General features: G+C 44.9%; 1 protein-coding gene across 1 annotated transcript; it reads left to right on the top strand.

The window, feature by feature from the left end:
* The first annotated feature begins 306 nt into the window (after positions 1-306).
* LOC139153261 (macrophage-expressed gene 1 protein-like) lies at positions 307-6,223 on the top strand. Its single transcript, XM_070726976.1, has 2 exons — positions 307-404; positions 2,945-6,223. Exon 2 carries the CDS (start codon positions 2,983-2,985, stop codon positions 5,149-5,151), a length of 2,169 nt encoding a protein of 722 aa, XP_070583077.1. The 5' UTR covers positions 307-404; positions 2,945-2,982; the 3' UTR covers positions 5,152-6,223.
* Positions 6,224-14,921: the final 8,698 nt, after the last annotated feature.

Here is a 14,921-nt window from a genome sequence, read left to right on the forward strand (position 1 = left end):
GACTCTTTGGGTTAATCATTCCTCCTTATCCCAGAGGGATGAATTTTATGCCCAGGACAGAAATTATTTACACTGAAAGCAATATCAAAAGGAAAGTATGCCAAAAAAAAAAAAAAGGTGGGGGTGGGGGTGGAAAGAGGTGAAGGGGAGAGAAGGGACTTTCCCCAGTAAGTTTCTGTTTCTTAAAAATCATATGATGCATATGACTCTCCCTCCCCAGTAGGGACACTCCCATCACGTTTTCAATTATCCAATCATATTGCTTGGGAAAATCAAAGTTCCTCTTTAGTCTCTTCTCCTGGACTCTTTTTTTCTTCTTTTTAAATCAGTGGTAAACCGAGCAAAGTCACTGAAAGTTTCTTTGGTGGACAGAAAGAAGCTGTGGATCTGGAGAACCAAGCAAGGTAAGCAATGAATTCAGATGGATTTTTCCAAAGTTCAGAAGCAACCCCTATTAGGGCCAAAGAGTTCAGGGGGTGTTGCAGAGTTTTAAATGTGTTTTAAAACTGATTTTCTACAAATAAAAAAATATGGAATCAGAGAGCTGGAGGTTATCTAGTCCAAAGTACCTGGTCAAGGCAGAGAGAGGACTTAACACCGTCCAGGTCAAATGGTTGTCCATTCTGTTCTTGAAAGCCTCCAGCGATGGAGCATTTGGGAAGGCAAAGCCGTTCCACTGATTAATTGTTCTGGCTGTCAGGAAGTTTCTGCTTTGTTCTAAGGTTGGGTCTCTTTTTAATGGCTATTGCTTCTTATCCTACCCTCAGGAGCTTTGGAGAATAAAACAACCCCCTTATCTGGGTGACTCTCTGCAACTATTTCATATTATCTCTGTATGTTATCGTTTCATTCTGCCTCTCAAGTACTGGAAGACTGCTGGCTGGGGAATTCTGAGAGTTGAAGTCCACCAGGCTTTAAGTTGCCATGGTTGGAGATCCCCTGATATAAAACACTGGCAGAAGCAAATGGGAGAGGAAGGCTAATTCTCAGCTGAAAGCCAGAATAAGATCATAACTTGGGTTTATCATAGTTTTTCCAATTCAAAGAAGCAACATAGTTGATATGTATTATAAAAGCACAAGTGATGCTCTTTTATACGTGTATTGCAGCCATTTTGTGTGTGTGCATTGTGAGAGTGTGTGTCTTTAGCAAAATGTTATTTGAAAGGATTACTGTATATATTAACTTTTGCAGCAATACTAAGCCATTTTTTAAATCATCAATTATGTCTATCATGGGTAGATCCATTTGAACCAGCAGTGAAATCTACTCACCTTCCCTACTGGTTTGGAAGGGTGCGCTCTGCGTGCACATGTTACACATGTTTTTTTCACCCTCTGTGCATGTGCAGAACACTTTGTGAACACAGAGAGGGTTAAACACAATCTGTCAATCTCACACTACTTACCAGAGCTTACAAAACTTTTGCCAGACCCATCCTCGAATACAGCTCATCTGTTTGGAACCCATTTCGCATCTCAGACATTAACACCCTTGAAAATGTCCAAAGATACTTCACCAGAAGAGCCCTTCACTCCTCCACTCGAAATAGAATATCCTACGAAACTAGAATTTCAATCCTGGGCCTAGAAAGTTTAGAACTAAGATGCCTTAAACAAGATCTAAGTATTGCCCACAAGATCATATGCTGCAACGTCCTGCCTGTCGGTGACTACTTCAGCTTCAACCACAGCAACACAAGAGCACACAACAGATTTAAACTTAATATTAACCACTCCAAACTTGACTGTAAAAAATATGACTTCAGTAACCGAGTTGTCGAAGCGTGGAACTCATTACCGGGCTCCATAGTGTCATCCCCAAACCCCCAACACTTTACCCTTAGATTATCTACGGTTGACCTGTCCAGATTCCTAAGAGGTCAGTAAGGGGCGAGTACAAGTGCACTAGAGTGCCGTCCGTCCCCTGTCCTATTGCTCTCCTATATCTCCTATTCCTTTCTTCTATTCCTATATCTCTTCTTCTATTCTTTCATTGATATGTTCTATTACTTTATCTTCTTTTCTATTATTTCTTTGATTTATTTTACTATGAGTATCTCCTCTATAACCTTCATCATGTATTTTACTATGTGTATATAGATATATACCCACTAAAACCCTCATTGTGTATTGGACAAAATAAATAAATAAAATAAATAAATAAAAAATAGAAATAATAACAAGAAAATGGCAATGTCATATTGGTGGAGCCTTACAGTGCCATCACTAGTGATTCTCTGAACCACCGGCAGCCGCCAGTATCGGTACATCAGACTGGATCAAATGGTAGCATTTCCCCCTGATTTGAACACACCTCTACTTCAACTGAATTGCCTGAAGTTGTAACATTTCATTGCTATCTTATCTAGCTTCCTCCCCCTCTAGGACCATGTTTTCATCCGTAAAAGTGGAGAAGGTTGTTGAAAGTTTTTGAAAACATGTTTGTGTGCATGCAGTTTTTTCCCCCTTTTTCAATGGGTGGTTATAATAGAGACATTATTATTATTATTATTATTATTATTATTAGTAGTAGTAGTAGTAGTAGTAGTAGTAGTACTAGTACTAGTAGTAATAGTATTTATTTATTTATTTATTTATATTTAAATAAATTTATCTATCTATCTATCTATCTATCTATCTATCTATCTATCTATCTAATCTATCTATCTATTCATTAGATTTGTATGCTGTCCCTCTCCGAAGACTCGGGGCGGCTCACAGAAAAGATACATACAAAATGTAGCACAAATCCAATAATTTAAAATACAGCAAATCCATGGCCTGCAGAAGCCCGAATTCCTACCACAATCATTGCTGAAAGTGGTGGCTTTGATGATGCCGGCTATGAATTCTGATATTTGGAGGCACCCTCTTAGAGAAGGCTGGTTCAAGTAATAAAAGTAAATAGTCTTTTAAATAATGAAATTTTACTCTCTTTTCAGGGCTGTGCAAGTAAAGTGGCCTTTTCCCTTCCTTGACCATGGCATTTTGGCTTTGGCCTCTCTTGGTGTTGCTGAGTACAGCGAGTACAAGAGCTGAAGATCCAGGGTTCAAAGCTTGTAGACTTCAAGGTCTCAGTGAAAAGGTACTAGAAGTCCTACCTGGAGGTGGCTGGGATAACCTGCGCAATGTTGAGATGGGCAGGGTCATGAGCCTCAACTACTCCCAATGCCGGACCACCGAGGATGGTGAGTACTTCATTCCCAACAATGTCTTTTTGGTGCCCCTCAAGAAGAGCACATTGGAGATCCACTCTGAAGTTATTAAAAACTGGCTGTCCTACACCGATGCATTTTCCGAATCCATCAATGCTGAGGCTTCCTACCTCACTGTGCTCAATGGCAGGTTCTCCACGGGTTGCCAAGAAACGAAGACCTACAATGTCTATGATGAGACGGTCACCACGAGAGTGCAAGTACGGCACCATATCTACTCCGTGAAAGCTCAACCGTCCTTCACTCTCCACAAGGACTTCCGTCATCAGCTTGTGAACATAGGCAACCAGTTGGAGAATAACCAGAGTCGGATTGCTGAGTACATGGCAGAAATGCTGGTGTTAAGCTACGGCACGCATGTCATCACAAGTGTAGAGGCTGGAGCGGCCCTCATACAAGAAGATGAGGTGAAAAAGAAGTTTTTGCTGGACAACGATGCTCACAAAGCAAGCATCACTGCCTCTGCCTCTGCTACTTTTTTCCACAAAGTCAATGTGGGGATTGGGACCTACATGGAAAGTTTGAGTAATATGACTAAGGAGTATCTGGCAAATACAGTAAATTCCAAATTGGAGAGCTGGGGCAGTGTGCCTTTCTATCCTGGCATCACCCTCCAGAAATGGCAGGAGGGCATCCCCAATGGTTTAGTGGCAATAGGCAAGTCAGGACTCCCTCTGCCATTTTTCATCACCCCTGATTCCTTACCCGAATTGCCGGAGCCTACAGTTCTTCGAGTGGCCACTACAGTGGAAAACGCTATCCGCCTCTACTATGCAATCAACACCCACCCGGGCTGCGTTGAGCCCAGCTCAACGAATTTCAACTTCCAGGCCAACGTCGACGATGGCTCGTGCCAAAATCCCAGCAGCAACTATACCTTTGGCGGAGTCTTTCAGGAGTGCCGCGGGGTTTCGGGACAGGACCCAGAAGAGCTTTGCCAGGCGTACCGTATCCAGAACCCTTTGACTGGCAGCTTCTCTTGCCCACAGAACTATTCGGCTGTCCCGTTGCACGAAGAAGAACGTACAGCCAACCAGCCCAAGATGGAGTGCCACCAGCAGTGCCATACTTGCTGGCTTGTGCTTAAGTGCTGTAATAAAGTGTGCGGCATCCGCTACTACCCCAGCACAGTGACGTTCTCTGCTTATTGGTGTGCTGCCACCAGTCCCATAGCTCAGAGCACAGGATTTCTTTTTGGAGGACTCTACAGTACTGGGAATGAGAACCCAGTGACTAGCACCTATACCTGTCCAGCCTACTTCTTCCCCTTGGTCCTATTTGATAATCTGAAGGTGTGCGTCAGCAATGACTATGAGATGGGCTCCCGCTTTGCGGTGCCCTTTGGTGGTTTCTTCAGCTGCAAGTCTGGCAATCCTCTGGCAGGCTTACGGAAGGGGCAAAGCCCTGGAATCCTCCAGGATTTTTTCTACCAAGATTCTCCTACTAAATACCCCATGAAATGCCCAGCCGGACACAGTCAACATAAGGCGTATTTGAGTGATGGCTGTGAAATTCTCTACTGTTTGCAGGCAGGGACACTTTTTGCTCAGCAATTGGCCCCCATCAAGCTCCCCCCTTTTTTGCGGACACCGTCCCCAAATGGCAGCCTTTCTGAGACGATCCTGGTGAGCACCGAGGGCAGCCACGCCTGGGTCAAAATAGGGCAGAGTGGGAGCTGGAGGTTGGCCAATGCCACAGACGGGAAGGAAATAGCCCTTCTTTTGCAGGGAAACGACAGAGGGGGACTGTCAAGTGGGTCCATTGCTGGGATTTGCATCGCAGTGATGGTAGTCTTGGTTATCTTCAGTTTTATTGTGTTCAGAATTCGGCGCTACAAGATGAGAGGCTACCAAGAGGTGACAAATGAGCACCTAATCAACGAAGAGAGAAACTATAGAACCACAGAAACACCTCCAGAACTTAGTGCTGCCTAAAACATCTTTTCATCTAATTCTTTGAAGTTTAATTCCAATTGTGGGGAGAGGCAGAATTATAATGAGAGCTGCATAGGGGTAGAGAAAGTAAGCAGTAACAATGGGTGGACATAAAAATGTTGGACCAAAACGATGATAACCACCTTCCAGGCAAAATAAGTTGGTTTGAATTGAGTGAATACAGGTAATTCATAATTCATTTACCCGAATGCAGGTAAAATAAGCAATCGGAGAGAAATCAGTCGAAAGATCTAGGGCCTAGATTCTAGGCTTTATCTTGAATGTCAAATTACCTCAATGAAAGGAAATTGATTCAGATGTAACAATATAGCTTTTTGTTTGAGCAGCTGTAGTTCTGTAGCTGAAAGAGAATAGATTACACTGACAAGACAAGGTAGGCAAGAACTTAAAAGTAATTTCAGCAGGCCGAGACATGATTTAGAGCAGCAACAGCCCTTTCGGTGTACTGAGAATTCATTTATATGTAAGGGGATTTATTTTGCTTTTATTGCACCTTGACAGCCATCAACGCTTGATACATTTTTAAAAAGCGGATGAGCAACAATACCAAGTAGAAGCAAGCTTCCTTTGGCAGTTGCTCAATAAATTCTTTCTCAGTCTAATAAATTCTGTGTTGTTGCTGTTGTTTAGAAAAAAAACTTTGACCACTTAGGTGATGATTTTTCAACACTGCCTTATGAAATTAGCTCTAATTGGTAAAAACGAGATAATTGCTTTAATTCCTGGAAACGTATGTATTTATCAACAACTGCTGTGAGCCGCCACGGGGAGGCATACAAATCTAATAAATAGATAAATAAATAAATAAACAAACAAACAAAAAATAATAATAATTAATTAATACAAAACTGAACTTGGCTTTAAAAACTAATCTCTGCTGGCAGGCCTGGGGCCATTGAATGTAGTGCACCAGCGTGCCTTCTGTCCCCTGGTCCTAATGTTTCTTTTATTATTTTACTGGTATCATGTATATGAATATTCTTATATTTTTTACATACCTCCAATATGTACTTGACAAAACAAACAAACAAATAAAATAAAATAAATATGGCATGAATGTGGATTATTGTTTTAAGTGTTGGGTTTTAGAATTGATTCTAATTTAGATTTCTTCTATATTGTATTTTTGTACCTATTTTGTTGTGACCCAACCTGAGTCTGCAGAAAAGGGCAGCATAGAAATCTAATTAATAATAAATAAATAAATAATAGAGACCAATCTTGCCTTAAGCCAAATACAGTGGAACCCCGACATAAGAGCTGCTCTACTTAAGAGCAACTCGAGATAAGAGCTGGGAGGGGAGAGATATTTTTGTTCTACTTACAAGCCCAAATTCAAGATACAAGCGCCAAGGAGCTGTCTCCTGAAGCCAAACGCTAACTTCCGCGTTCGGCTTCAGGAGACAGCTGCGAAGCGGCGCGTGTGTTTTTAAAGGTTGCAGCCGGCCTGGGGGGCTCGGGGGGGTGCTTGCAGCTTTCTTTCTTGCTCTTTTTCTTTCTCTCTTTTACCTTCCCTTCCTCTATTTCTTCTTTTCTTTCTCCTTCCCACCTTCTTCCCTCCCTCCCTCCCTTCACTCATTCCTCTCTTACTCTCCCCTTTCATAAGTTTCCTTGCTTCCTTCCTCTGTTCCTGTCCCTTCCCTCTTTCCTTCCTTCCTTCCCACCCTCCGTCCATTCATTCACCCATTCCTCTCTTGATCGCTTAAAGCCGGTCCCTGGTGCAAAAAGGGTTGGGGACCTCTGTCCTACAGGATTGGGTGGCAGAGAAGTTGAACATATGTAAATTTAAAAGTTTAAGAAAGTTTACAAGTTAAGTGAAAGAAACTTCATTATTCATTTATATGTACATGTACATTTCTTCATTAAAAACATGTCTTTCTGCATAATTTAGACTAACTTTGTGAGTTTTTTGAGGGCTGGAACCAATTAAAATTATTTACATTAATTCCTATGGGGAAAAGTCGTTCGAGATAAGAGCTGCTCGACTTAAGAGCCCAGGTCCGGAACGAATTAAACTCGTATCTCGAGGTACCACTGTATATGTGACAATATCCTGAAATGCTTTATTCCCTTTGTTTGTCACAATAAATTAATATATTTGGAAATTTATGGTTAGTTACTCTTCCATAAGTAGTGAAGTGAAGTCTAGTAGTGAAGACAGTAGCTTCCCATCCGGAAGGTTAGGAGTTCAATTCTAGGTAGTGGCAGATGTTTCCTAGGGCACAAAGAAAAAAAAATACAAACTGCAAACTCCACGCTGCGAAAAAATATCTGATGCGAACTCCATGTGGCTTCAGGAAAGGCATCCGCCAGTAAATGTTCAATTCTAATTCTACCTTGAATTAAGGGTTTAGAGCAGTGTTTCCCAACCTTGGCAACTTGAAGATATTTGGACTTCAACTCCCAGATGGTGGCTGGGTAATTCTGGGAGTTGAAGTCCAAATATCTTCAAGTTGCCAAGGTTGGGAAACACTGGTTTAGAGGGTGGTATAAAGAGAGGAGGTTTTTTTAATGGTTATTCTTCTCTCTTTTCTGCCAGTGAATTCAAACTTCCCTCCTCTTGACACTAGCTTTTTTTCTTCTTCTCTGGGCCATGGCTGTGATCTATTTTCCAACTTGCAAAAAGACAACAATTCCAAAACATGGAAATTCATCAGTGTGTGAGCACATCTTCTCCAGTTCCATTCTGGGTGGGGTAGAAAGACTCTTAAGATAAACAGCTCAGATGCTATATTATGCTAAAAATTCTCGTATTCTGGTATTTGGACTGAACAAAGTATTTTAATGTACATAGAGAGCAGGGGTGAGTTCTACTTGCCTTCCCTACCAGTTCCCATTGCAATGGAAGTGCACATTTTGCGCATGTGTGTCACTTCCCGGAAATGACCCTCTGCACATGTGCAGAAGCCTTTGTATATGCACAGAGGGTTTTTTTTTTGCAATTCGCGGCAACTAGAGCAGCGTTTCCCAACCAGTGTGCCGCGGCACACTAGTGTGCCGCGAAACATGGTCAGGTGTGCCGCGAAACTTCTAGGGCAGCTCCAGCTGGGCGGGGCACTGCCGGTGCGGCTAATGCCCGATGCCGCTGTTGCTGGCACTCTCCTGCTGGGCCCCAAAGAAGGAAGGCGGGGAAAAAGGAGAGCTTCATTCTTCGCACCGGCAGCAAGAGAAGGAGGGCGCCATCAGCAGCGGCACCAGGTAGTAGCCGGGGGATGGCGGTGGCAAGAGCTCCAGGGAGGAGGCACCAGCAGCGCCCCGCCCAGCTGGAGCTTCCCTGGCGGGGGCAGCAACCAATGTCCTTTGGGACCCGGAGGGGGGGCACTGGCGGTGGGAGTAGGAGGGTGCCCGGCTGTGCACGCCTGCGCCAGCGTACCCCAAAACGCCCCCCACGCACCCTTTTCCAAGGGCGCACCCAAAGCCGCGGCCGCCCCCCCTGTACCTTTAGCCCCCTCGCGCCCCTGGCTACTCGCAGCTGCCTTCGCCGAAAGCGCTTTTGTCCCCGGCTCTCAGCGAGGGGGCTGCAGGAGAGGTGGCGAAGGCGATCTCTCTCGTTCTCTGGAGGCTGGCAAAAGTGATTTTCAATGTTGGGCGTGCGGGCCGGCGCTCTCTCCCCATCCCCCTGCCGGTTTACTTTGAATGTGGCAGGGGGAGGGGGAGAGCGCACGCCGGCGCGCGCCCCCGACATTGAAAATCACTTTCGCCAGCCTCCGGAGAACGAGAGAGATCGCCTTCGCCGCCTCTCCTGCAGCCCCCTCGCTGAGAGCCCGGGACAAAAGCGCTTTCGGCGAAGGCAGCGGCGAGTAGCCAGGGGCGTGAGGGGGCTAGAGGCATGGGGGGGCGCGGCCGCGGCTTCGGGTGCACCCTTGGAAAAATCACTTTCGCTAGCCTCCTGAGAACGAGAGAGTGAGAGCGACAGAGCAAGATAGAAAGTGAGAAAGAGAGAGAGAGAGACAGAGGGGGTAGAGAAAGAGATAGCAAGAGAGAGAGAATGAGAGAAAGAGAGAGAGAAAACAAGAGAAAGAGAGAGAGAAAGGGGGGAGAGAAAGAGATAGCAAGAGAGAGAACGAGAGAAAGAAACGAGAGAAAGAGATAGAAAGCAAGAGAGAGAGAAAGAAAACAAAAGGGGGAAAGTGAGAAACAGAGGAGCAAGAGGGGGAGAGATAGAGAAAGAGGGTGAGAGATAAAGAGAGAGAAAGAAAGAGAGATGAGAGAGGAAGGAAGAGAGAGAGAGGAAGAAAGCAAGAGAGAAAGAAAGAGAAAGATGAGTGAGGAAGGAAGAGAGAGAGAGAGAAAAGCAAGAGAGAGATAGCAAGAGGGACAGAGAGAGAGAGAGCAAGGGAGAGAGAAAGACATAGAGGGAGGGAAGGAGGGAGAGAGAGTGCAAAAAAGAGAAAGAAAGAAAGAGGGATGGAGAGAAAGAAGGGAAGGAAGAGAATGAGGGAGGGAGAAATAGAGCGAAAGGGTGGGAGATATTTTTTTTGTCCAAACTTTTCTTTAGCCGTTCCTCCCCACCCCCTGTTCAATGTTCCCCAGGATTTTGAAAATATGAATAATGTGCCGCGGCTCAAAAAAGGTTGGGAAACACTGAACTAGAGGACCAGTTCAGAAGTGGACCGCCAATCATCACAGCCGGTTTGGCGAGCAGTGCCAAATTTCCACAAGCAGTTCTAAAGAGTCTTCGGAGAGGGGCGGCATACAAATCTAAGTAATAAATAAATAAATAAAGAACTGATATGAATTGGGAGCAACCCATCACTGATAGAGAGGGATGGGATGCTACACAACGGCCCTCACTCAAGCCCCACGCATTGCCCATTGAGCAGGGAGATTTGAAGAGCAGGAATGGAATTTGGCTCATTAGAAATAATATTCCCCTTAGTTTGGGTGCATTGATGGTTGTGTCTGGAGAACCATATGAGTCTTAACACTTGTTGGTGTGCTCAGTTCACTTAAAATGAGTGAATGGGACAGGTTTGGCAACAAGGAATTGTTCAGGGCTACCCAACAGGTTTCACAGTTGAGAAGACTCCTATCAAATACAGTGGTACCTCTACTTAATAACTTCCGTGACCAGGTTCTTAAGTAGAAACATTCGTAAGTAGAAGCAATTTTTCCCATAGGAATCAATGTAAAAGCAAATAATGTGTGCAAACCCTAGCTGCCCCATCTCCACTCACTGCTTGTCCTCACTTCCACTGTCTCCACTCCATTCATCTCAGCTTGTGGAGAGTTCTCCTTTGCCTCCTCCCCCCCCCCCCCGGGATTCTCTTCGTGCTTTTCAGCACAGCTGGGATGCCCCGCCCCCAGACTTCCAGCAAGCACAAAATGAAGAGAATCCCAGCAGGGGGAAGCAAAGGGGAATCCCAGCGAGGCAATGACAGGCGCTTCAACCGGCAACGGAAGTCTGGAGGTGGGGCACCCCAGCGGCGCCAGCTCGGGTTCGTAACTAGGAAATGGCTCATGAGTAGAGGCAAAAAAATCTTAAACATGCGGTTCGTATCTCAAAAAGTTCGTAAGTAGAGGCGTTCGTAAGGTACAACTGTACCGTATTTTTCAGAGTATAAGACGCACTGGAGTATAAGAGGCACCTTAATTTGGGGTAGGAAAATGGGGGAAATCTACCTATCAGGTGTTAATCTGGCTCCGCCCACATTTCTACAACACTCCATGGCCTGCACTGGCTGCCGATCAGTTTCCGGTCACAATTCAAAGTGTTGGTAATGACCTTTAAAGCCATACATGGCACTGGACCCGAATACCTACAGAACCGCCTTCTACCGCACGAATCCCAGCAGCCGATAAGGTCCCATAGAGTGGGCCTTTTCCAGGTCCCGTTGACCAAACAATGTCGTTTGGCGGGCCCCAGGGGAAGAGCCTTCTCTGTTGCGGCCCCGGCCCTCTGGAATCAACCCCCCCCCGGAGATTAGCATGGCCCCCACCCTCCTTGTCTTTCGCAAGTTACCCAAGACCCACCTATATCGCCAGGCATGGGGGAACTAAGACATGTCCCCCAGGCTTTTTTATATTTTATGTTTGGTATGTATGTGCTGTATGGTTTTTAATTGTTGGGGTTTTTTATATATTTTTTATTATTAGATTTGTTCCATTGCTACACTGTTTTTATTACTGTTGTGAGCCGCCCCGAGTCTTTGGAGAGGGGCGGCATACAAATCTAATAAATTATTATTATTATTATTATTATTATTATTATTAAAATTATTATTAATTATTATTATAAGTGTCCTTAGTCTTGTCAGCTTCAGCACATTATTTTATCCCTTAGTTAGGGCTGAAAAAAAATCTTTGGAGGAAGTAGGAATGAAAACAAACCTGCAAAGACTTAGGGCTGGAAAAAAACTTCAGAGGGAGTAGGAATGAAAAAATACGAAGCCAATCGTTAGCATCTTGTTAGGGTTGGGAAATAAACCTTTGAAAAACCTACATTCAGAATATAAGACACACCCAAATTTTCAGCCTCTTTTAGGGGGGAAAAAGATGTGTCTTATACTCCAAAAAACCCCACAGTATTTTTTTGTGTGTAAAAGTTCCTCATTCCATCTCTTTTGATATTTTTCTTAACATAGCAGAATGTGTTGAACTACAAGTCCCATCAACCCCCAGCAGTGTTCCCTCTAATTTTTTGGGGGGATGGACGGAAAAGTATAGTGTCTGAGCGGCAGTCCCTTCGGGACTGGGCGGCACAAAAGTAATAAATAAATAAATAAATAAACAAACAAACAAGCAAACAAACAAACAAACAAACAAACAAACAAACAAAAAACCCACCCTGTGTTTGCCTCAGAGAATTTCAAAATAAAATACTGTACTGTGTGTCTATAACAGTGAGCTCATAATAGGGCAACTCTAACAATATCAAAATGCCACTTAAATAGTTGAGCTAGTTTCAAACTAGATTTTGATTTTCTTTCTCTCTTCCTTACTCCCATTCTTTTTTCTTTCTCTTTTCCTTCCTCTCTTTTTTCTATCTGTTTCTCTCTCTTCCTCTCTTCCTCTCTCTCTCCTTCCCTCTCACTCTTTCCCTCTCGGCTTCTGGGCAGGTTTGGAAAACTCTGAGTTGATGATGATTTTTAAGTGAGCGATTGCTCACTGCTCAGCTTAGAGGGAACTATGACCCCCAGCCAGCATTCATTTCTTCCATTTTGTGGGCCTATTAGGCACGCTACGCTGTATAAAGTTGGAATTTGAGGCCTTACAAGCCCGCTCCGTGTGCAAAAATGGACTTTGACAGAATCTCTTATGCTGTACTTATCACTTCACCCGTCTTACGCAAATCTTGTTTGGCTTCTTCAGACCAGAAAATAGAGCTGTTCTTCCTTTATTGTATCAGTTAGACCAGAGGTCCCCAACCTTTTTTGCACCAGGGACCGGCTTTCAGCTAGACCAGTTTTCCATGGCCCGGTGGGGGGGGGGGAGCTAGCTGTCAGCGGCGCCGTAAAAGGGGCGATCAAGAGAGGAATGGGTGAATGAATGGACGGAGGGTGGGAAGGAAGGAAGGAAAAAGGGAAGGTACAGGAACAGAAGAAGGGTGCAAAGAAGCAAAGAAAGGTGTGAAAGGGGAGAGTAAGAGAGGAAGGAGTGAAAGAAGGGAATGAGGGAGGAAAGAAGGGAGGAAGGAAAAGGAAAGCAAGAAATGGAGGGAGGAAAGGAAGGGAGGAAAGGAAGGAAGGAAGGAAGAAAGAAGGAAAGAGGGAAGGGACAGGAACAGAGGAAGGAAGCAAGGAAACTTATGAAAGGGGAGAGTAAGAGAGGAAGGACTGGAGGGAGGGAGGGAAGAAGGTAGGAAGGAGAAAGAAAAGAAATAGAGGAAGGAAAGGTAAAAGAGAGAAAGAAAAAGAGCAAGAAAGAAAGAAAGAAAGAGAAAGAAAGAAAGAAAGGCAACTTCAAAGAAAGGCTCACTGAGCATCTCTCACTCTCTCTCTCTTTCTATCCCTCTTTCTTTCTTTCTCTTCCTTTCTCTCTCTCCTCTTCCTTTATCTCCTCTTTCTCTCCCCCCTCTCTCCCCCTTTCCCTCTCTCTTTCTCTCTCCCTCTCTTGCTATCTCTTCCCCCTTTCCCTCTCTTTCTCCCTCTCTTTCTCTCTCTCCCCCCTCTCTCTTTCTCTCTCTCTCCCCCTCTTTCTCTCTCTTCTTCTCACTTTCTCTCTCTTGTTTTCTTTCTGTCTCTTTTGCTTTCTCTCTCTCTCACTCTTTCTCTCTTGTTTTGTTTCTCACGCTCTTTCTCTCTCTTGTTCTCTCTCTCTTGCTATCTCTTTCTCTCCCCCCTTTCTCTCACTCTCTCTTTCTCACTTTCTCTCTATCTTGCTGTCTGTTGCTTTCACTCACTCTCGTTCTCTCTCCGTTCTTCTCAGCGGTGACGCGCGCACGCCCTGCCCGCCTCACATTTGCCGAGAGGACTTTCGCCCCGGGCTCTCAGCAAGGGGGTTTGCATGAGAGGCGGGGCCGGCGGAAGGTGATATTCAATGTCGGGGGCGCACGGGCGGTTTTGCGCGCGCTCCCTATCTCCCTGCTAGCCCACTCGGAATACTGTATTCAAAATAAGAAAACCCTTTGCCGGCGAAGGCTTTTCTTATTTTGAATACAGTATTCCGAGTGGGCTAGCAGGGAGATAGGGAGCGCGCGCAAAACCGCCCGTGCGCCCCCGACATTGAATATCACCTTCCGCCGGCCCCGCCTCTCATGCAGCCCCCTTGCTGAGAGCCCGGGGCGAAAGTCCTCTCGGCAAATGTGAGGCGGGCAGGGCGTGCGTTCCGGGTGCGGGAGGAGCTGCGGTGAAAGGCAGGAGGTGGCAGAGGAGCAGAGGGGGCAAATCGGGCGGGCGGTGGGCAGCGCGGAAAGGCCGAGGGGTCCCTGGTGCCGCGGACCGGCTGAAAACCCCCAACGGCCCGGTCCCGGTCCGCGGACCGGCGGTTGGAGACCCCTGAGTTAGACAATGGGAGGAGGTAGAATTATCCAAGTGTGAAAACAATAGAGTTTCTAGATTAATGTCATTTTTAGCAAGGTAGTTGACTCATTGTTTGATGCATCTGTGCTTGCTCAAGGCAAAACAAATACATATTTCACTAAAAGCCAAAATCACAAATGAGCTTGTCTTGAAATTGGAACTGCCTGAATTGTATTCAGACCTCATCTATTTGCAATTTGAATCCTGGCAAGAACTGGGTCAGAAATAAGATAGCAATTCACTTTCTTTCCAGCTTCCTCGTATATAATTTCATTTATAAGTCTTTGGGGATAGAAATCCATCTTTAGCGAATGTGCCTAAAAAACCCCCAGTACTGTTTTAAAAATACTTATTATTTTCATACTAAAAAAAAGGAAACCCCCTGGCTTGGTTTTTATGGGAAGTGTAAAACTGTTGCACGCTCAAATAGCTTTTAGCTAAAAGAAGTGATCAGCAAACATCTACAGTATTTGAAGGATTATATAACCACCAATAATTAAATAACAAATGAAAATAATAACAACAATTCTAGACAGCTGACAGTCATAGGGATCTCCTCTCCCATAGGGGGAATATTCCAGGCTCCAGAGCAGAGGTGGGTTCCTTCCAGTTCGGATCGGTTCTTTAGAACTGGTAGCGAGAATTCCCCTCTACTTGCTGAACCAGCAGCAATGGCTGGCTGGCCATGTCACCAAATTGGCAGTGCCATTGGTGCCGCCATCTTGTTTTTCACTTCTGCACAGGTTCAGAAGGTGTTTTTTGCTGGGTTTTGAGCACTGCGGACATGCA

The sequence above is a fragment of the Erythrolamprus reginae genome, chromosome 1 (genome assembly GCF_031021105.1).
Source record: "Erythrolamprus reginae isolate rEryReg1 chromosome 1, rEryReg1.hap1, whole genome shotgun sequence".
NCBI classification, from domain to species: Eukaryota; Metazoa; Chordata; class Lepidosauria; order Squamata; family Dipsadidae; genus Erythrolamprus; species Erythrolamprus reginae.

Bases quoted from the DNA above. Each gene is read 5' to 3' on its own strand.
- LOC139153261 (XM_070726976.1), top strand. From the start codon at position 2,983: ATGGCATTTTGGCTTTGGCCTCTCTTGGTGTTGCTGAGTACAGCGAGT.